Raw genomic sequence first — 24051 nt, 5'->3', positions numbered from 1 at the left:
CTCTTTCAGCACCCGGGGATGAATCCCATCCGGACCCATGGACTTGTAGGGATCCAGGTGGAGTAGCAAATCCCGCACACGTTCAGGGTCGGTTGGGAGTTTGTCATCCCCACCGTCCCGGTCCTCCAGCTCAGGGCACCCTGGGTCCTGAAGCCCATCATCGGCATTGAAGACAGAGGCAAAGAAGGCGTTAAGCGTCTCTGCTTTGCCTATGTCATTGTCTGTGAGGAGACCTTCCCTATCAAGGAGCGGCCCTATGTATTCTTTAGTTCTCCTTTTTCCATTCACATATCTGAAAAAGCCCTTTTTATTTTCTCTCACAGACACAGCCAGCTTCAACTCTAGGTGTGCTTTGGCCACACGAATTTTCTCCCTACAAACACGAACAGCATCCCTGTATTCTTTCCATGACACCTGGCCCTCCTTCCAGTAGCGAAACACTCTCTGTTTCCGCCTAATCTCCATTAGAATGTTCCTGGTCAGCCACGCCGGCCTCCTGCCCCGCCTGCCTGACTTGCGATATTTAGGAATTGCCTGATCTTGTGCTTCTAGGAGGCATCGCTTAAAGAATGACCAGCACTGGTGGACATCGAGGCCTTCAAGAGCAGTTTCCCAGGGGACCTTGCTGACTAGTTCCCTGAGCAGCCTGAAGTCCGCTTTCCCCATATCTAGGGATGAGGTTTTGGTGGCACTTTTCCTTCTGTCACCGTAAATTTTGAACTCAACCACTTCATGGTCACTATGACCAAGGCGGCCACCAATCACCACATCTCCCACCAGACCCTCTCTGTTTTCTAGCAACAGGTCTAGGAGGGCACCTTTCCTAGTTGGCTCCGTTAGCACCTGCACCAAGTAGTTACCATCTAGGTGCTTCATGAACCTCCTGGACTTGCTCGTGTCAGCCGTGTGGCACTCCCAGTTAACGTCTGGCAAGTTGAAGTCCCCCATAAGGACAAGGGGAGTTAATCTCGAGGCCTCTCTTAGTTCTGTGAAGAATAATTTATCGGCGCTATCGTCCTGGCCAGGCGGTCTGTAATAGACTCCCACAACGACATCCCCTTTATTCGTTCGTCCCTTGATCCTTACCGTATACCTTACCCATAAGAGATCCTTGATCTCTTATGTTTGTTGATGAGAAGCTCAACACAAGCCAGCACTGTGTGATTGCAGCCTAGAAAGCCAACCGTACCCTGGGCTGCACCAACAGCAGCGTGGGCAGCAGGGCAAGGGAGGGGATTGTCCCCCTCTGCTCTGCTCTGTGAGGCCTCGCTCTGGGACCCCAGCACAAGGAGGACAGGGGCCTGTTAGAGTGGGTCCAGAGGAGGGCCATGAGGATGAGCAAGGGGCTGGAGCACCTCTCTTTGTGAAGACAGGCTGAGGGAGTTGGGGTTGTTCAGCCTGGAGAAGAGAAGGCTCCGGGGAGACCTTACAGCGGCCTGCCAGTGCCTAAAGGGGGCTGCAGAAAAGCTGGGGAGGGACTCTGTGTCAGGGTGCGTAGTGATAAGACAAGGAGTAATGGTTTTAAACTGAAAGAGAGTAGGTTTAGATTAGCTATAAAGAAGAAATTCTTCACTCAGAGGGTGGTGAGTCCCTGGCACAGGCTGCCCAGAGAAGCTGTGGATGCCCCATACCTGGAGGTGTTCAAGACCAGGCTGGATGGGGCCTGGGGAAACCTGGTCTGGTGGGAGGTGTCCCTGCCCATGGCAGGGGGGTTGGAACCAGATGGTCTTTAAGTTCTCTTTCAACCCAAGCCATTCTGTGATTGTATGTAAGCATCAGCTCTAACAGTGTATAAGCCCAATGTGCCTTTCAGATTCCTTCAGTCTGAATCTCCCCTGGTGCAGCTTTGTGCCTTTCTGTGCATTCTGTCACTGCTACCCACATCTTTCACAGTGGCACGCAGGTAAAGCAGGCCTGCCAGGTACATAAATGCCTCTTTTGCTGAGATCTGCAAATAGGAAATTTGTCTAGTTTCAACTAGGGGTTTCTATTGTGTACCATTTTGACCTTAAATCAAGAGCAGATTAGGAAGAGTTTAATATGTGGATAGAGAAGAAGGACAATTTTGTGGGACTAACTCAGTTCTAGGCTCACTGTATTGGTCACCAGAAACCACTTAGAATTTTCCCTTTATGTTTATAAAACTGGAATTATGATATAGTTACTGTAAAGTTTGTACCTGTTCCTTTCTTGCAGGTATAGGTCAGGTGATAATTGCATGGAACATCATTCCACTGCCCATTCTCATGCCATATTATAACAACACAGTCTTCTCCAGCAGAAAAGAAACTGTCTGGCTGGTTTGGTCGCCAGTTCTCATATTGCTGCAGAAAAGAGAAGCACACCCATTATTCCCAGTGTTGGAATATATTTACATTCCGTTTTACAGAAGAATACACATTACCTTTGATGATGAGCAACCTCAATTGTTTGGTTCAGGCAGTTAAGCACAAACTAAACAAAGCTACATATACAATATCTTCCCACTCTATTAACAGACAAAAAGTATTTTGATCCAACATTTTACTTACCGTAGACTGATATCAGGTGAGTAAAACAAATTGACACAATTCAGTTCAAGGACAATCTCAACCAAAATGTGTTGGATCACACTCTACCTTACATAGGCTGAAAGTGCAAAGCCAGGAAATGCAGTAAATAAGCTACTACCCCTACTAGTCCATATCTACTAAATGACAAACCACAGGATGGCTTCTCAGATACAAATTATTTATTCTTTGACTTCATTTAATGAAGCCATGCAATGGGATGACTTTCAGAATTCAGTGTAAAATAAGTAAAGGTGTCAGAAAGTGGCCCCAGGTCACTGCAGATTGATATTGCCATTAAAAAGGCTTAGGTGGCAGACTGAGAGTATAGAGCAGCTTGAGAAATGATGATCCAAATTCTGCCCTCTGTAGAGAAATTACCACCACAGACATCTGGATCACGTACATATGAGTGAAAATGGAAACTGGCACAGTAGTTTTAGAAGTAAAAATCTGATTGTCAGTATGTAACAACAACAAGTTTCAAATGGCTGAAAAATATCTTTAGCATTTAAAAAAAAAAAAACCACACTTTTTTTTTTTTTTTTTTTTTCCTAGCACTGCACCTGGAACACACAATTGACATGTTGATTTGGGCAGACTCTGCTTTTTGGGATCAAGGCTGTCAATATGCAGGTTTGCGCTTATTTAGCTACACAGCTCTGCAGGTCCCAGCTCAGCACCTGCCTAAAGGTATGTCCCTACCAAGAGCTGCACGATGCTAGCTGCTGGCAGGCTTTGCATAGCTTGATGCATGAGCTAAACCCACACTTACTTCACTGTAGAATGCACTCTTTCAGGCATGGCTAAGTTCATCATTGCATAATGTCTTTGTTGGGTCACTTTTTTTCTTTTCTTTTTTTTTTTTTCCAACCAGCAGGAAAAATAGAAACAAAGGGATTATCATACAGATAGAAAATCTATTCTACATCTTTGATAGGGGACATATGTCCTACTGTCCTTGAAGTTAGCAGAGGTGGGATACTGTTTACTCCACTTCCTGTTTCATCTTGATCCCAACTGAAGCACAGTAATTTGAGATTTCCTTAATGTTATGCAAAGAAAAGCTAGAGAAAATATGGGAAACTATTCTTAGCAATTTTCTTTGAGATTTCTGTTGTGTCACTCCAAGAAGAACTTAATGGCGGTTAAAAATAGATATCTAAAAGAACAGGAATTCACATAAATGCCAGACTTTAACTGGGTAGATAGTCCCTTGTATGGTCAAAATGACAGAGTTCCTACTTTGCTTATATTCCCCTCAGTGCTTACATTTTCTGTCTAGAGTTGGCCCACATAAATGTCATAAAAGTTTAGCTTTCTATTTTCTTAGCTTTATGAAATAACCACTATTCATTGCCTGTGCAAAAACATTTTAGAAATACAGTTTACATACTCTATGCGAGTAGTATTTACCTTACAAGGAATCAAGCTATGAAAAAAAAAAAACAGAGTTAAATACGTAAACTTTTTCTATTATGTGTCCATCACAGGTTTTAATTATCCAAGCAATTTAACAATCATGATGTAAATAAATTTGTTCTGCACTGAATCTGTTACCTCTAGCAATTCATAAAACATCTTCCTACTTATGTGGGACCAGCTTAACTTCATCTCTATGCTTTAGCATCTCATAGTCCTAAACTGCAACCCATGCTAACTTCTTTACTGAGGTCCAGAATTCAGCAACTCACATCAGCTGAGAAATGAAGAGTATGAGTTTTTGTAAGCATGGTAGTAAATACCATACACGAGTCAAATGGGATCTGTTGTCAGTGGGCCTCCTACAACACCTGGTACAAAAAAATAACCAACAAAACTAACTTAAGAAAGTTCTGCTTATACCTCCTGATATCTCCTGGGCCGGTGAGAAGGACAATGGGAGGTAAGGGATGTGCCCATGCGCAGTGTGTATTACTGTAATTTAGAGTGCTCCCTTTTGCAAAAGGATATGTTGGAAGTGCTGCCTCACCTCACGTCTAGTGACTTGGCACAGCCGAGCTGGTATGGGAATGTGCCGAGGCCATGTGAGATGCCTACTGCCGGCTAAGGCAGGGTGCACGCACACACCGAAGGCTTAGGCTTACCTGTGTTATGGCCCCACGCACTCATCCCATCTCCTCTACTTGCAGGAGGACATGGTCACCCCTCACCTTCACCCCTCACAACTCACCACCAGCCCTACTGAAAGGTAGAATCTGCTCCTTCAAGAATATGCCAAGACATATGGACACAAGGAAAAAGCTGTGAAAACAGCCAGGTTAATGGTAGAAAAGTTTGATCAGTGATGCCCTGACAGCAAAGGAAAGACCCGAACAAACCTTTCGGCTCTGTCTTGTGGAACTGCTGCTGCAGAGAGCTGTAAGCTTCTGCAGGGGTCAGTGTGTGGGAACCGGGATGCTTCGTGGCAGCTGGGGGCGTGCGAGCTGAAGGTGCTCAGCACCTTGCCAGCTCCCACCCAAACCACACAGACTCCATATACTCATGCTCGCCTTGCCATAATAGGCCCAAAATTTGTCTGCTCTATTGGCAGGGCTGCAGCGTAACGGTAAGGGATTATATCTGAGCTGTGTGGTTTACTCAAGAAAGTCTGATATCCTCCAGCATGACATGCTGTTACCTCATATCTGATATCATCATTGCATGAGTTTATTTTGGCTAAATACCTCTGATTTCACTTGGCTTCAGTGCCAGAATTGCTTAGCAGAGGAAGTTCCAGACTGCTGAATTGCTTTCTTAGGTCCCCGCCCAGCTCTTCTGTAGTTTTTCAGTTCCTTATTTAGCCCCGATAACATAATAATGATACTCACAGTTCGAGTGGAATAAGTTGCTACAAAAATAAACTAATATTTTGCTTTCTTCTTACAGATGACATTTTTGCATGACCATGAGCTTGACTCTGTTTTCCACTTAAACTACTGTAAACCAGGGGTGACTGCACTATGTCCAGTAAAACTACATCAGCAGAAAAGTAATGGGAAAGAACCAAATCCCATGTTACTTACTGCATTGTACTGTTTGTTTTCAGAGATATCCCTTACAATCTCTCATACAAAGCCTGTGAAGTGTACAGACACCCCTCCCCTTGCAAAAAGAAGTATCTTAAACACTCAATTCATAAACCTCCTGTTGGAAAACACCGCTCAAAATAATCTAAATAAGATGCCATTCTTTAAGTGGCTACGCCATTTAAGTTCCTTGTATTTCAGTGCAATTACTGTCTTTTAGAACAGTTATATTGTACCAAAAAAAAATAATAATAATAATTAATTTCATTCCTTGGCAATGCGTACCATTCGGGTTTGTTTGTTTTTTAAGATCATGTCCAAAACAGATCAGCCGTGTTCACAGAGGAGCCAAAGCTCACTGGCATCGTTCCAGCCACCCTGTTACTACCTTCTACCTTCAGAGAAACTGCTGCTGTCTCAGCACATCAGCGAAGCCATGCTAAGCAGCGCTGTGTTTGAATTGATAAAGTCCAAGGCATCCTTTTGCCAACAGTCATGCTTCAATCAACACCCTTAGCACTAGTTTTAGATGTATCATTCATAAGGTATGATTTAGGGTCCTGAAAACCTAAAGAGATTCAAATGCTAAGTTCATACATGGAAGAAAGACCATGAAAAGAAGAAAGGTACTCAGCAGAAACACTTATATTGGGTGATCCAAGGGAGGGACCTAAACATTTTTACTGCCCTTGCTGATGCTAAAGTGATGCTCTGTGGGACATTACCATGACATGTGTGAAGTTCTCCCCCAGATTAAAATGAAAAGCACTTCCAGACTATAGGACATGTAAGCTTATAGTGAGCTTCACAGAAGGTCTAGCCCTTTTCCTCCAGCTGTGAAGCATGTCTTGCTGGGGAGGCTGCAGGACGCCGACACTGCTGCACCAGGCTCTTGGCAAAGCCCTCAGCATCCATGAAGGCAGGATACTTGTTTCATGTTATCAAATAATCTGTGTTTTGGTGTGATCAGGTAACTGCAGGAAATGGCCTTGGCAACAAGATTTTGATATCTGTACATTCATTTGGTCCTTTGAGAACCACACACTGTTGTGTCTTGCCATCATTTCATGCCAAAGACAGGAGCTCCCACTGTACTCTTTTGCCTTTTAGGAAATCTTTCTTGTACAGTCTTTTGGTGAAACTGAAGCCCACGCTAACACATTGGACTTAGTTGTTCTAGCTTCCTCTGCTGAAGAGTACTGAAAACTTTCCCGTAGAAAGAGGGCAGAAGGTCCATGGGCTGGAGCCACAGCTGAGGCAGGGGACCAACTCCTCAGGCTTCCCAAGTGGCAGCAGACAACACACCTGGCTGACTGATTCCCATCCTGGGGAACAGTGGCTATGTGTTTTCTTGCTTGGGAGGACCTTGGATCTGATGGTTACAAAAGTCCACGAAGATGCTTTTATAATAAAAGTTCCACTTTTTTTTCTTTTTCTTTTTTCTTTTTTTTTCTTTTTTTTTTTTTTTCCCTTATATGGGACTGAATTAAATCACAGCCTTTATCTGCCAGTTAGGTGGCAGAATGACAGTCTACAGATAAATCCAAGAAAGCCAGAATTACAGCAAAAGCTGTAAAGTGGCTGATTTCATTAGCTGGTCACTATTTTTGTCATTCAGATGGCTGGTAATTAAACTGAATGAGCAGAGCCTTCCTGTCACAAACAAGATCCTACCTTGTGGGAGATTTGTTATTTAAATTTTCAGATAACCAGCCTTACTTGAGGGGCTCATTTCCTTTTTAATGTGTAATCCATTCAGTTCTTTCAGATGTTTGCCCTGCCAGGGTGAATCTAGGAGTGGGCAGTATCTCAGCTTTGCAACATGCACTTAGATATTTCAGCAGTTCCTTTGTCTCCAAAGGGCACAGCAAGTGGCTGAAATCAATAGTATGGGCTTGGCATTCCAGAATAGTCAACAAACACCATGTTTAACCAAGAACAGCTACTGATGCAAACAAAATGTTACTGCTTGACCTCGTTATTGTGCAAAGGCTAATAATCTTTTCTACAAAACTAAAGCTAGGAAACAGTTTACTGGGAATACATCTCCTATTTAGATTTGTAGGGTTAATGCCTTTCCTGCAGGGAAAATAAAGCATGTTTTCAGCATGTCCAAATGAGTTTAAAGTATAAACCTGCCTTGGCACTTTTTGGCATTTATAATTTCCAATATGATTTGTATTCTATTTCTTTCTGTCTGCTTCCCCATCTGATTGCTTCTAAATTCAATATTAATGTAGCAAATAAAATAAAACAAACAAACAAACAAAAAAAACCCTCAAGAACAACAACAAAAAATAACACACAAAGATGCAGGGACTCAGCTGACAGGATGCTCTCTGTGCCATGTTGTCTTAAAGTGAAGCACTAGTTCCTGTCTCATATTTTATCACTAAATTAGTGTAAGCCACCACTGCAAAACTTATTGGCTGCTATCCTCATTTTTTCCCATAATTCTGCTATGGAACAGGATTTTTTTTTTTTTTTTTTCACAATAGCATATTCTTAAAAAAAAATCTTTATCAGGAGAGTCTAGTGAACAAGTCCATCTCTGGGGAGGTTCTCTTATAGTTTGATTGCTTAACTAAAAACTACATCTTGCTTTTTGAGATGTAATAACTGGCTATTGCCCATGGTTTTAATTTGGCTGAACTACCACAAGATAGATCAGCACAAGGGTACAATGAGAATAAGGATCAGCTCAGAATGTTTGTGTCTTATGCTGTTAGACAGCACTGAAACTGTTACTTGAGACACTCGTGGGAAGTTTGAAAGGGATTGTATTTCCTTTTGGCAGAAATAAAATCAAACAGATTGCTGAGAAGATTTGGCAATGAATAAAATACTTACATTAACTTCACCTAGTATTTAAATATGTTTATATATTGAGAAAGACAAGAAACTACCTTACAGCATAGGCTCTGTTTCACTTAATTTCACCCCAAAGATCTGCAAAAGATCTTCTGTTTAATTTTATGAATGGGAGTAGTTTGACAGAACCCACCAAAAGTACTTGTGAGATTAAAAATTCCAGTCACTGAGTGCTTAAGCACATGCCTTGCATTAAGGACATGGGTGGTACCCAAAACTCTATAGGGTAGATCCCATGCACACTTCAGGCTCATGCTAAAATAAAAGCTAAATGTGTAGGCAAATCTTTGCTGAGGGAAATTTGAGTCAATTGGAAGACAACTGCTATGTCTAAACTTGCCTATGGGTACAAAAAATATCACGTGCCACAATCCCAATATTCTTAATACAGAGATCACAGTAGAATGACTTCCCTCAAGCCCCTAATCTGGGCTTTTTGTTCACAGGATTTGGGAAAGAGGCAGGATTTGGAACAGGCAGGCACCCAAAATTGGCTCCCCTTTGCCCAGTCACACAGGGAGAAAGAAGGAGCTTTGAACTAGAAATGAAATAAGTAAAAATCATCAGCTGATGTAGCAGTAATAATAAAAAAAAAAAAAAAATCAACCTTTTTTGGGGGGAGGAGATGACTAGCTTTTTGACTCTTTTTGACTTGTTACATTGGGGTACCGTTACCCCAATGTAACAAGTATATAGTTATACAGTACCCCCATGTAACACGTTTTCCACGAAAGTACAAGCTGGCAGGCATGGCAAGAAGCTCCCACGAGATGGCAGTGTCTACTCACTACTGAGCCCAGAAACTAAGTAGCTCTAAAATCACAATTCTTCAGAAAAGATCTCTCTCTTATTAACTCCTTAAAAGCTAACTGAAGCCAATGGAGAGCACCCCGATAACTTTGACCTGCTTGATCTGCTCTGCTCCAACTCCTCTTAGGGTAGTGACTTTTATCATGGTTCACACACTCCAGAGTTTAATTTTCTGGGTATATTGTATGTTTTAGTCTTCCAGAAGTTCCCTTAGTATGGAGAATGAAAAATGAGTGGCACAGGGAGCCGGTGAAATTCTCTTGCTAATGGGCAGGTGTCTTACTGTGGAAGAAAAGTGCGGTAGGGTGTTAAATGGCATAATACATGTTTTCTGGGAGTCACACCAGCGTAATTATATATTATCAATGTGATGCAAACTGTGTAGGGTGTGACTTACTCCTTTTATGCACAACTTACAGGAGAGTCACTGAAAAAAGAAAACCCTCCACTTTGTCATTTATTTCAACAGTTATTGCAGGCTTGAAGCTGTCCAAGAGCTTTAGCCTAGGGCCAGTTGTAATGAGGCTCTGAAGAAACTGCTGGCCCCCTTGGTAAAAATAAGATAAAAAAACACTTTGTCCAAGAGGCCCTTCCTTCAGCCTACAACAGTCTGAACTAAAAACATACCTGTCATTAATAACGTTATATAGTTCTCCCCCAGTTAAATGCAGGTCAAATGATCATCTTAAAAAGAGTCTGTAATGACTGACTGCAGCACAAAATCAAAACATTTGGTAGATTTAAAATCTCCTTCTGCAGGGATCCTGTGGGACATTGGCACAATGAGCTTTTTGTTTGCAGCTGACTACAGTACTTTTTAGTTTGTTTGCTTTATTTAACCCTCGGAGGTAGGCTACCTCCCTACAAAACCCCATGCCTTTTGAAGGGCTTTGTGTTCAATATCGTTACTCTTTCTGCGAGGGGTGCAGTTACAGATTTGCTCAGGTCAGACCATTCTGATTCACTGACCAATAAAGGGGGGAAAAGAGAGGGCTTTGTTTTCTCCAGAATTAAACTTGGGTTTGATTTTGCTTTGTTTTTTGTGCCGCTACCTAGGACTGACAACCTGAGGGCCAGCACTGCGAACACACGGCGTAATGCTGCGGTGCTGAAGGGAAGAAAAACTAACATGGAGTCTCTGGACAGTTTTAAAAGTGGCAATATGCCCCATTACTCTCCTAGCTGGCAGCTCTCTCCCAGTGACAATCTGGCCACAGACACTAGCCAGCTCCTTATTACGGCACTAATCTTATGTAATGGGAGTGAGCTCACTGCCCTACAAAGCACTAATTATCAACAGCATTTTCCGAAGGATATGAATAACTCCCCTTGTGAGACAGAGGCCCAAGGCACAACCCCAAGTAGCTATATGCACTTAATCCATAACATGAATAGCTCCAAAGGACTCCTTTACAGCTGTGCCTACTCACAAGGGCCTTTAACAGAGAAACGCCAGCAGCCCAAACACAATGGAGAAGCTGCCAAAAGCAACACCAGATTTCTTCTATTTGGATGGGTGTGCTTTACAGCTGTAAAAGTTACTATTCACAGAGCTAAGTGAATTATTTAAATTCAATTTCCCTAAGATACCTTCAAATGTCACATTGTATTCACAGTGTCTTTGATCAAGCCAATTATTAAATGTCTCCAATGACAGTGTAAATTTTGTTATTTTGTAGTTTGTATTACATCAAATTTATGATATACAAAGACCCAAGTAGGCATGGACAAATCTTTCTTTTTATATAGTTGTATTACTATTTGGGCTTTGTCTTTTTCTCCTGTACCACTGTGATTTTACCAAAATTATTTGCCTTTATTTTTTCAAGAATTTTATAACGTAAGTGAAATGAAGATTGCCTATGAACCATTGTAAAAGAGTTATTCACTATCCCTGAAATTCAGGAGAAAAATCTACAGAAAAGTGCAAGAATAATTTTGATTCTGTATTTTTATTATTATTATTATTATTATTTGTAAACAAGCTCTTATTTGTAGCTGTTTTGATTTGCTTGTAAAATATCGAGCAGAGGAAAACTAAGGCTTTCCCATACTAAGTATCAGTGGGACAACCCCACAACCACACTGTAATAGAAGGAAAGCAGATCAAAAAAATGTGCTTTTAAAGATGTTGTATTATTTCTTTCTGCCTCTTCCATCTGTCAGTGCAATGAAATGCATATACCTCAGATGTGTTGAGCAGATATTTGCCTGATTTTGAGGATGCAATGAAAAACGAAGCTCTAGGAGTGCTGGGGTGCTGTGAGCACTCTGAGCTCACTTCAGTGCCTTTGTCTTTGAGATTAACCATCTGGAAATTAGGGTCTAGGCAGATGAGCCAAAATTTGCAGGCTACAAATCCCCTGCCTCTAGCCCACGTGATCTCATGTGTGGCCGATGCTACAGGTCCAGGCATGTGGCAGTGGTCGCTAACTTATAATTCTCACCACAGTGAGAGGTGAACTTGCACCACAAGCCTGGGTCTCGGTTTCATGAAAGAGCATTCTCTTTTTGTGTTGCACTCACGAAAGAGCAATCAGCTCTTTTCCCTTGATAGGAAATGGGAACACTGGAAACACTGCCTAAGTGTTTTTCATGTGGCCCATCAGCTCCAGAAGACAAATCCACCTCTCCCAACCACCGGAAATGATGGAAAGCTCTTTCTTTTCCAAAAGAAAAGAAGCAAGAACACATTGTAGATGAGAAAAAATTGCTTCCTGCCATACAACTACAGTACAACAAATCAGAACAAATTGGATTCATACAGGTGGCCAGCAATACTTTCCAGTGTTAGTGAAATTATATCTCATTTTGGTTTACATATTAGACTAGGTGCCCTAGGCTTAGCCAAGGAGCTCCAGAGCTTTTGTCCTGACCATATCCAAGAAGCTCCCACTTTGTCTTTAAAGGGAATTTGCAATAAACAGACAAACCAACAAATAAAAAGGAGGACAAATACAATATCTGGCCCATAAAAATCTGTATAATGAAATATCAGTTACAGGGAAAGCAATCTGTTTATGTGAAAGTAGCACCTGGACTGCCAGTTGAACTTTAGGGCACCAAAGGTATGACCTAACTACTTTAATCATGTTATTTTGCAGTTTTCAAGACCAGTACATGTTTGGGATACAGGGGGTACAGCACTATGAAAAAGTAAAGCTTAGCAGGAAGTGCTGAGGCTATCTAGACAGCCCAATATGCTGCACAAGGTTATGACATTTTGCCTGAAAAGCAGGAAACTGCTGAGCAGGTTTATCTTGAGAACTACTTTACTACTAAGACCTAAAACCTGTCAAAATCCCCTAAAAGCACACAGATAACTATGCATCACACAGTTCAGTGAGGTAGATGTAAAGGTCTCTTTACACACTCTTTGCAGGAACAGAACCTCACAATACTACAAATTAAAACCATGCCTACTTAAAGTTTCTACTTAAAGATATTTTTCCTTGTCCTAAGAGTTTGTTAAATAAAACATTTTGATGTTTTCAGCATTTAATTTTGAACATATATTCAAACATAGTCAATCTACAACACAGACATGGAAAAATGTCATGTGGACCAAAAAATAAAAAAGAAAATGTGTTTTGAACATTATTACTTGCTTTCTCACTCAATTTGATTGTGCTTGTTTTGTTATTCAAGAAACAAACATTTTCCTTGGGTAACTCTGAGAATTAGACCATTTCTTCCAAAATTTGGTTATTGGCATTATTTTTCCAAGTCACATAAATTCTGGTTGATTTATGAAAAATAAACACAAGGAGAAATGGGCTTTTTTGACTGCTGACTTTTTTGACAGTCACTATTTTCTGTGGGGGATCACCAAGAATGTCAAGATACCAAAAGTGGCTGACAATAGACAGTCCACTATTAGGCACCTAAATAATTGCCCGTTTTTTCAATACAACTGTGAGTCTGCCCAGGGTAATCTAGGTTTAGCTTAGGCTTCCCAGTTAGAACCCTAATTTTATATGCTCACACTTTAAAAGCCTTGGTCATGTTCTCCCTACACAACCTTAACAAGTCCCTTGTCCCACTGAAGTGGCATGATCTGATCTCACAGAAAACTGAAAGGCCCTTGCTTATTTGATTGGCAAAACTGATATCCATTGATTGGTCAGGGAGGGGAAATTTCCACAACTGCATCTGAGATTCTAACTCTTCTCACATTACTAGACCAATGACAAAGATGAATTTATCACCTTCTCCAGCCCCATCACTGCAGCTTTTTAACACTCATGTGAACAGACAAGAAGGCTGTGCAGAAAAAAAAAAAACACAACAACTGTATTTTGGGAGCCTATGGAAGTGAGGCAGCACAAGATTTATGTCATTGCTACATATGACCATGAAGCCCACAAAAATAGCTGAGGTGGATATGTGTATTCAGGAGCACACTGTGACTGGAAACAATGTGCAGTGCACTTGGATGTATGTTTGTTGTTTTTCACTAAGGAACTCATGCAGGTGCTTTTGTTTGACTATCATATTTAATGGTGGCTGACATTTAGTTTCAGTTTAAAAATTCTGGAAAAACTCTTGGCTTGGTTTTGAGCTGAAAATGCCACAAAGAGGACTGATTTTCTTCCATCAGACTCATTGGTTGAAATACCTATCAGGTGCAAATAAAAAAAAAAAAAAAGTCGCCTGATCTCTTTTCCAGAAATTGCTAATAAAATACATGCCAACACCTAGCAAAAGAGTTCTTTTCAACATACTGACTATTTGAGTTGTGGGCTTCTTATGTCCATGGAAAATGTGTACCAGAGTAATCCAGACCTTATTGTCCAATGGTAAGGCCTGTGGTTCAGGGATTTCTCGTTCCAGATCTAGGTTTGTGTCTCCTTTTATTCGATTCAGGAAAAAAAAAAAAACCTCACATGAGAGAGAAGTCACAACTTTTATGCGTAAACACTGATTATCACAGCTATTTAATCTGGGCAGTACTAGGTCAGCTGCAGCATTGGGACAATAATTTCATCCATGATGTGTCTTGCTGATGCTGCTATTCATGTGCTTTTTCTTTTAAATCTACTGAGCATCACAACCTTTTTTTAAACCAAAAACTTATGAAATCATATAAGCATGATTTTCAGATTTAACCAAGCTGTTGTCAGAAAACTATCAAGATAAAGATGAATGAATGTATATCACTTTTATATGCACTTTCCATCTGAAAGTTGGTGTGACTTTTCTGATATTGATAGTATCTCCAACTGAAAGTATCTCTTATATCAGGGGGATCCTCCGCACACTTGATGAATTTTCTACTACACCAGAATTGTTGAATAGAATTCTAGATAGACAATAGTCTCTTGGAGAGGAGCTGGGCAACAAAGACAAAAAAAGCTGATGCACCCTGATATGTAGAACACCAGAAGGCTGTTTAGATTTTGATATGTGCAACACCTGTCTCTCTACTCATAAATTTATTTTAGAATCTGAGGAAGTATGAAATAATGCTTATTTTCATTATTGTAAATTACATTGACACATTTAACACTATCATAACTGCTTTTCATCTGCAAATGCATAAATGATGTACATTTTTCAACTACATGGTATTCAAATTCATTGGAATTTAACGACACCATCAGGGAACTAAATTTGATGCTTACAGTTGATTTTTTCATTTTTTCTATTTATTACCTGAGGTGTAATGAATCACCACCACTAGAGGATAGTGTCATCAAAGTTAAACCATCCTCAGAGAGTGCCTGTTTCAGACGGTGAGGTGCGAGATGCCATGTAAAAGACAGAGAATGAAATAATCCAGAATGAGTGAAGCTCAAGGCCATGACCCATCTTGTGCTCCCAAAAATACACGAGAGGCAAGAGAAAGTGATGAAAAGAAACTCCTTCACTTACATCCTGCAAGACTCTGTGGCTCCAAGCACAAATGGGTACAAACATGAATTAAGTTGTTTTCACCACAGAACTACCAAGCAGTCAATTGGGCAACAAACACTTTCATCTTCCTTCCTTTTCTCCCCATTCTGTTACCTCCTACACATGGTAATTTGCCAAGAAATGGCTCATTTATGAGTTATTCTAAGGGACTTTAAACCTATGGCTATTTACACAAGAATGTAATAAGTGAAGCCTGCTTTTATCCAGGTGTCTTTCTACAGAAGTTGTAGTCACATAGTATGCAGCAATGATCACTACGTGCATGTGTGAGCATGTGCACATGTGTATCCTGTAGTCCAGACGCTTTCGCCTTTAAGAAGAATTCACAACTGGGGAGGAAAATAGTAAGCATAACTGCTTTTTTAGATATATAGTGCTATTCAGTGGGTGTTAAACAGCAATAAATCATCTGTCCCTTCTACAGAAATGCCTGTTTTGAATTGGTAAGACTGTCATCATTTCCTGTATCAAGCAGCTATTTGATTTAGGTCTACTAAAGGTGGACAGAGAGTGTTTTTCCTCTCCTCCTGCTGATTTTAAGGATGTTAAAGGTGGACAGAGTGTTTTCCCTCTCCTTCTGCTGTTTTAAGGCAACAGGAGGTATCTACAGCAACTTAAAACCTTATGGACAGATTATTGGTTGCAGGCCTCCTGAACCACCTAAGAATGACTGCTTCTCCATCCTGGCCATCAAACTGCCACACCGACTACAACATCTCCCAAAAAGACCTGAAAGGCTTCTTCATGCACTCAAAAAGACCCAGCCAATGCAAGGGCTCGTATGCCATACCTCCATCTGAAAAAATGCATTCTGCTCTATATAGGTAAGGAATCATCTCAGAGCTGAAAAGCAAAACCAGTTGCAGCAGTGACCCTTAAGTAATAGTTTCAGACTTTCTGAGATTTTCTCTTTAGAAACATTACGAGGTCCCACATATAAAATAATAAGAACTAAAATTAAGATTTTAGAACTACATCACAAATAGAAATTATCCTGAAACAAGACAGTATCCTGGCTGTTTGCTTGGATGCATATTTAGTGACTGCATGTTTTCATGCAGCTTTCCTCAGTTCTGGTGGGAAATTGATAAGACACCACAAAAAGAAAGGAGTGGATGATTTCATTTCAAAGGCATCTTACCAGTGGGCTACCATCAGTCCAGCGGAAGTCACGCTCAAACATCTTGTCATTGAGGCCAATCCACTGGTAGTCATGCCCAATATCTAATGGGAAAGGAACCAGAAGGATATATTTTTTTAACTTTCCCATAAATGGGAGAGATTTCATCAAAGAAAAGAAAAAGAATTTGCACAGAATGAATCAGACATCCTGTTCTTAAGATTCTTCTACTCCCTATGCAAAAAACTATTTACAGGCTGTTTTTCAGCATTTTTATTTTAACTTGGATGTCTACAAAAATGGAGATTCTTATCTAACTGTTTTAAACAATTATACTTATATGCCTATTATCTCCTGACTGCATCCCCCCCAAATAAAACAGATGAGTTTCCTATCTGGGCACAAATCAGAAAGAAAGAAAAAAAAAAAAAAAAAGGACAGAAAGCAAAAAAAAAAAAGGCAAATATTTTTGGCATAGGACATAAGACTAGGTCACTTCCCCCCAAAGTGAAAAATTTTCTGTGTAACAAGTCATAGTTTAATAGAGATTAAGGATCTTGCACTTAAAGCCAAAGTGAACACCAAGAAAACAAAGTGCATCTTTGCATCTCTGCATTCTAAAAGTATATTTTAACATGCAGATGTAAAAGTTTCGTCAACAGCCAATATAGCTCTGAATCCTCAGTGCCTGTGCTTGCTTAGAGAGATGACAACAGTACGTACGGTTCACAAAGATCTGCTCCTCGTGGGACAAGATGCTCGTCAGGTGGGCTCCCTGCAGACGGCATTCCCTTTCAGCCGTGTCCCATGTGCGCCGGTGGGCAAAGTATTTGTAGCACTGCCCTTGGAACTTGTGCCAGCCGTAATCACAGGTCTCCGTGTCTGTGACAAATAAACAAACCACGTTTCTGATAATGGGCATTGAACACAGATGTGTTTCACATGGATGGAGTCTCTGTAGTGCAAAGGTTGAAGAATATGCCCAAAACTCGTTAAGTATCTTGAGTGCTAATTAAATTTTCATGTTGTTCTGTTTACCCAGTTTAGATGTAAACTGCAAATATATTATTTATGTAAGGAGTATAACTGTACTTGGCAGCTTTGTGATCTTCTACTGTTCAAGTTATGCTGTAGCCAGGCAATCTCAGAAGGATATTTTTATTCCATTACTCAGGGTGAATGAAATGACTTTATGTTAGACTGACATTAGTCTACATTTCATCTAAATTTTCTGAGTCTGTATGTGGGGATTGGATTTTTTACTTGTAAGGTGGACTAGTTCTTTGAATGACTGCACTGAATTACCTTGGTTTGAAAGAAACTGATAATGGAAAATAATCATGAAGGAACGTGCTTGTTATTGTTCAGTCCAGACACAAAGCTGCAGTATTATCCTTCTGAATTTACCCCTCCAAATCCTCCTCCAAAACCCATCTTCCACGATAAACTATAATTTAATAAACTCTAAGCATCAGTTTCTAAAGAAGGCTATAAAGCTGAAATACAAAGTAATAAAATGTACATTGTCTGTGCTTGTACAAGGGATGGTGCTGATAAGAATACATAATAGACAGAAGTTCATATCAGCCAGTATTTCTTTTCATCTAAGGAGAAATAAACATGAGCCTTGGAAGAGTAACAATCTGTGGATTTAATGTTAATTATTTCATCAAGGTTAGGCAGCTGCAAACAGAACAGATGGCAAGAAGCAAGGTTCCCGTCCCAAGTCTCTTTCTGCACCAGCACTGTAGGAATGAATCACAGGCAAAAATCAGTATTAGTAAGATGGACAATAACAAATATGATGCCTGAGTGTGCCTGAGCTGTGCTCAATGACAAGAACCTGTCATTAAGAAAAGAGAGTTTTGGGGAGGAATGGGGAAAAAAAAAATAAAAAGAAAAAAAAACACTACAGAAAACTCAGACTGTTTTGATTTACTGTGTAAGAAATGGCACCATAAAGGACACTTCAGCACAAGGTTATGGCATATTCTCACTACAGCTGATCCCAGCAATCTCAGCACATGCTAAGACCCTGATGGGCCTCTGTTGCAGGGTGCTAAAGAACAGAAACAAAAGCTTGGCATTTTTTTTTCCTCTACAAAGAAGGATTTGCCATTTCCCACAAGATTTTGTGACAATGCCAAAACAAAACTTTGTCTCAAAGGAACCATCTTGCCTTTCCAGAGTTATATGTACATTCTGGGTGTGAATCAGATCTTGTATTTTTAATAAATAAATATATCCAATAGTTAATAAGATGCTCTGGCCTAAGAGACTCTCTTTGCATTAGTAAAAGGAAAAGCCAAACACAGAATATGTCAATGACATATGACTGCAAGTTCTTTAACTATGGTATTTCTCAGGTCAGAGCAGCTACCAGCTGAGAGGCAGTTCTGGAAAAAAAAAATAATTCACCACACAAGGCTGATTCTTAATTCAGAGCAGAAAGATGCCATTCGCATATCCTGAAGCATGGAAGTATCATTTTTTTTTGGAAGTCTGGTTGCCTTTTTAAATCTCCTGAGGTAAAAAAAATAGACTTCACATATATATGAATGAATACGTGCAAACTTATCACTTCAGAGGCTTACCAGAATTTCTCTGTCAGCTCCTGGCAACATTAATAACACAGCAGTTATTGTCGTGGGAGTCTAGTATCAAAATCCTTTTTTAAAAGTTGTCAGTACAGACGTAAATGTACTGAATATGATGGCATAATAAAGTTTACACTGATCATCTCTCTTCTATTTTCAATAAGTTAGGCTGCAGAAAACTGCTTGTGCTTTGAGTAATCCCAGCTATGAAAAAACGACTGTAATTTATACTAGCAGCTTGTTAGTTTTTGATGTTTTCCCTCTTTGCATTCTGTACGAGGTACAGGCTGCCGATACAGCTTTAATCTCTGGGACCTAGGCCATTTTAAAGTTTAGTCTGCCTTTGGCTCCCTTGAACATTTGTTTAACCACACAATGCTGACTAACAGTGATGTGTCCTCTGCAAAGGCACTTAAGTTTTTATTATTCATCTTGTTCAGGGACCACCTTGTCCCACAGGAAACAAGTCAGATAATAACAAGCAGTGTTGTATGCTGAGAACATCATAGCTGGAGAGCAGATCCAGGCTATGCTAAGCTAGCCTTGCCTGCCTCTGCAGAGAGGGGCTCCAGGATTTGAAAGAAGGTCTGCTGAAGGGCTGAATGGGAAGCAAAGCAGCTTGAAAATAGCACAGCCCAAAGACTGGGTTCAAAGAATGAGATGTAATGGCCCAAGTATGAACCATCAGCACCAGAATTCCTCCTCATAAGGCAGAGGATGCCAAACTGCAACATACGTACTCACAGTTGATATGCATGCACCCATGGTGCACATACAACTCTTCCCTTCTATCCAAAACAACATGGATTTTTTTTCCAAGAGGAAAAAATTAAATAACTTCTTCAGCACTTGTTTGTAGCCCAAAACTACCAAAGAGAAGAAGACAGGGCTGAAGTCTGTAAAATAAATAGGATTTTAGAAGAGGAAGTGAGGATTTATTTTTTGAAAGGAAAGAGTCAAAAGAAGAGGGGAAAATGGAAGGAAGAAAGGGAGAATCATGAGGCCAGAGGACAACAAATGTTAACCAGGCAAATAAAAATGCGGGGACTGTTTCATCTCTGTTGCAGAGAACTGAAACAAACACTGATTTGCCCTGACTTTGTGTGTGCACAAGGACATGTATACATGCATATACATTTATACACACACATATATATACATATATACAGACACACACGTATGTATTAATGCATACACATCTTACTGCATTAATACAAATGAAAGAGAGACACAAAGGTAAAGGTAACTGCCCCATATGGATATACTTTTTTAATGCCTTTTAATGCCTTTCTTGAACCAGTAAAGTCTAATTGCAGGTGGCTGTAAACTTTCTGACCGAATCACCTGTGAGAGCAGAGTAGGTGTGAGGACTTACTGAATACAATGCTCCATGTTCACTGTAGACTTATCCTGGGAGGTAGTCACAGCTTTCTGTAACCTTATTCCAGAATGTGATGGAAAGACTGAAACACTACTTGCCATATTTATGGTGTTTTAAAAGTTGTCTGACTAAGTTTTAAGATTTATTACAACTTACAGGCTTTTTCAGTGATGTGTGCAAGGAGTTACTTACACAACCTCTGTTCTTTGTAACTGCAATTGTATATGTGTAACAACATCTCTAGAATCTGTGTTCAAAAAAAAAAATACAAAAGTTCTCTGTAGATTTAATACATAAGAAGGTATTGCTTTTTCAACAGCTGCAATATGCTGCTGACTGTAGGTTCCTTGTCTTTAAATAAATTCCATAAGAGCCTTAAAGCAAATAAAGACAGAAAAAGAGGTGCTAGAACATAAGGAGAGTACTGCTCAGCTGTGGATTTTACCCGTGACCGTCTGTCTTCAGGTAATGAACAAACGCCTGAGGCCCATTAGCCCACACATCTTGAGGAGGAACCATTTCTCTGGTAAATATTCAAAACAGTCCCTCCTCAGCTGAAAGACATCAGCTAGAGACCATCTGTTTTCAGAAAGTATCCTTGCACTGAGCCCTTCTCAAACATTTCCATTCCAAGCTACTAAGCTCTGGGAACAAAGTGAATCAAACGAGACAGAAGTAATCACAAACATTTAAACAAGGACTTGGGTTATAAAAAAATAATAATAATAAAATTAAAGTAAATGGGGTTTTGTATGACAAAAAGAAAAAAAAAGTTTTGTTTTCAGAACCTGGAAGACAGAGCAGCTGTCTATGTTATGCCAAGGAGGCATGTCCAGTAACAAACATATGTACCAGCTTGGCACACAGGCCCAAACATGCAGCTGCCTTTGGTAAGCTGGCTAGGCGAGGTGTGCCTGCAGGGATCCTGCAGTGGAGAAAGCCAGACTTTGAGTTTAAAAGGCAAACACCACTCCTTGAAAGCAGGTAGACACCCTTTAGAATAGCAAGGGGGGGAGGGACAAAAAGAAAAGGGAACTCCAACCAGCCACAGAAGGAAAATGAAGACAGAAAGAGGTGCTCATCTACCCAGCTCTGACCTCATTCATCAGGATGCTGAAAGCTCTCCAAAGGGCCTTCCACAGAGGCATGCCAATGAAATGACCGCTGTATCTCCTGGGATAAGACTCATACCGAGGCCTGCTTCAGTCTGCAGTCACCTTTCCAAAAGCCTTTTCTTGGTATTTCAGCATTTAAGAAGTGACGTGCAAATGTCACCAAGTGGCAAGCATCTGTGCTTTGAAAAGATACACATGATGGGCAAAAGAGGGTATTTTCTAACAGAGGTCCTCCGCTCCCCTTTGATCTAGTCTGAATCAGAAGCGATGCTGGCTTGCTGACCTACCAATCTGGTTTAGAAAGGAAACACCCTCGGTTACTCTATTTCTAACATCAGACAACTTTAGCTCTCTTCAGGAAGAAGTTCCCGGGCTCAGATTGTCTGCTGAACTGCTTCCACCTGGCAAGAAAAATGTCTGTCAGGGAGCCAATTACAGCTCAGTGGTTCTCAGAATTGATATCTTTCACCCTAGGTTAGATCACCCTGAAGGCTCCTTGACTCCCACCACCTGTCGGAGCTCCCTGACATGCAGCCACAGCGTCCCCATGTCACATCTCCTCTTAACACTGATACGATGCTACACGTCAGCTGAAGATCTCTTAATCTAGAAAAGTCTCACTGGCGCATTTTGGTAAAATTCTGAACTCTACATATTTTTTTCCACACCAGTGTCTTGAGACCAGAGTGTAGTGAAATTGTCTGCTATATTTTGAGTTTCATTTTTAGAGGCAAGATGCATTCACTGGTTCCATTAAGTTCCACGATATTTTGAAAACTCAGCAACATGTCTAAAAAAGCCATTCAACTTCCCCCCCCCCCCCCCCTTTTTTTTTTTCCTGAGGCTCTCTAAAATAAATAGTATATACTGGAGGAAAAAAAAAGAGAAAGTAATGAAATATAATCTTGGTGTGCTCAACTCCACCTTTCCTGTGGCACTGAGGTACACATTCTGTCGTTCTGGCTGGTCTTTAAATCTAGTGAGGTCAGGACTGGTGCCTTGAAATAAAGCCTGCTTGCCAGACAACTGTGTCTGAATTGCCAACACGATTTTATTTTGTCTGGTGGAGTGGAAATTTGGCACTGAACACTTCTCCCAAGTCCCAAACCACTGCAGGACTTTAAGTGGAGGAAATTTAAATTCCAAAGCTGAGTGAGCAGGGCTCTGGTTCTGATTGACAAACTAGGAAATGTTCCCATTAACCACCTAAAATGCACTCTCAGGTTGGTCGTAAAAAGCAGCTTAAAGCTACCACAGTACTCAGAGCCATCCACTGCTACAGATTTGCTGAAATGACAGGGAGAAGGAGGGGAGTGAGAACATTTATTTCTTTTATTGTGAAAGCACTGTCAACTTGTAATTTTGGAGAACAGATTCAGAAGCTCCTTTCAAATCACAAGGTTAGGCAGACTACTGAAAAAATTAAATAGTAAAATGTGCTGGAGCCAGTCAGCTTTGAGAGGGTCCAACTCTAACAAACAAACCTCTATAGGTTGAGCTGGAAGAGTTTGCAAACTGCCTTCCACTCATTAAAGATGAAAAACAAACCTGAAAACAGGCAGTATTAATTAAACAAATCCAAAGGTCCAGTTCATTCATCTGTAAATGAAACCACTCAGCTGAAGAAAAAGAGAAAGAAGGATATTTTCATAAGCTTTAGAAAGTACACTTTAAAGTACCATTTCTTTTTTTTTTCATGAAAACGCCTTCATTAATTTTAGTGACAGAACAGTTTTTGCTACCCTTTCCCCCCTACTACAGGCACATATTGAGTAAGCAGCTTGCAGAGTAAATATTTCTATTAAATACAGCAGGATTTCTTGCAGACAGTGCAAGTAACAGTTACAGGAACCTGGATGTTTAATCTAGTTTCAATTGCCTGGTTTAGAAGATCTTTTAAAACTTCCCTGTAATTGTGATCCTGCACCTACTTGCCCTAAAACAGAGCAAAGCAATCTAGAAAAGTGTGGGATGACGATGTCAAGGTTATGGTGCCCTGTGAAAGGACATATAATCTGGTATATTCGGTAGACTGTTCCTACTTTCCAGTGACACCTGTTGGAAGACATGTGTTCTGATGTGTCTTTCACACTGTATAGAATTTTTTAGAGAGAGAAGCTCAGTCCAACAGTAACTCTTTCCACTCATTATCCCATAAGCATCACTAGTGATGAAAGGACCTGGTTATATGTCTTCCTAGTAGTCTGCAAGGCAATATGAACAGGCTGTGTTTGCCTTGGAGCCACCTGAAAGCTGTATGGCTGTAGTTACTCTGACACAGAGACTGCCTGATATATCTGTTAATATTTAGTATGGCAATAGTATGAGTTCTGGTCAGTTTAGCATGTGGCTAGTGTTTGCTCTCATTTACCTGCAAAGACGGTGCAGACGCAACCTTAAACAAAAACTCCTGAGCCACAAATCATTGAAGTCTACCATACTCAAATTTTATTGAGACTAAAAATTGTAATGTCTCCTCATCACTAACGACTTGCCACAGTTTTTAACAGTTTCTTCAATTCTCCCTCTTCTCAAGGAGGCTTTGCTTAGCTACTCCAGAAGGGTATTGAAATGGAAGCAGATAGGTATATAAAGTTGGAAGAGTCTTAGCTGGCTGCTGGTATGATTCATCTCTCAAAATGTTTTTAGGTTCCTCCACTAATTGGAAAAACAAACAAGTAAAC

General features: G+C 40.5%; 1 protein-coding gene across 4 annotated transcripts in view; it reads right to left on the bottom strand.

Moving 5' to 3' along the window:
- Positions 1–24051, bottom strand: part of VCAN (versican) — a 117337-nt gene that overhangs the window by 5640 nt on the left and 87646 nt on the right. For all 4 annotated transcript variants that reach the window (XM_080573581.1, XM_080573584.1, XM_080573582.1 and 1 more), the window contains exons 12-14: positions 16998–17156; positions 16296–16378; positions 2180–2324 (exon numbers count right to left, since the gene is read on the bottom strand). In XM_080573581.1, the coding sequence (XP_080429707.1) occupies positions 2180–2324; positions 16296–16378; positions 16998–17156 (387 nt within the window). The remainder of the gene's footprint in view (positions 1–2179; positions 2325–16295; positions 16379–16997; positions 17157–24051) is intronic.

The sequence above is a fragment of the Anser brachyrhynchus genome (genome assembly GCF_964034855.1).
Source record: "Anser brachyrhynchus genome assembly, chromosome: Z".
Lineage (NCBI taxonomy): Eukaryota > Metazoa > Chordata > Aves > Anseriformes > Anatidae > Anser > Anser brachyrhynchus.
This window is presented reverse-complemented; position numbering and strand designations above follow the sequence as displayed.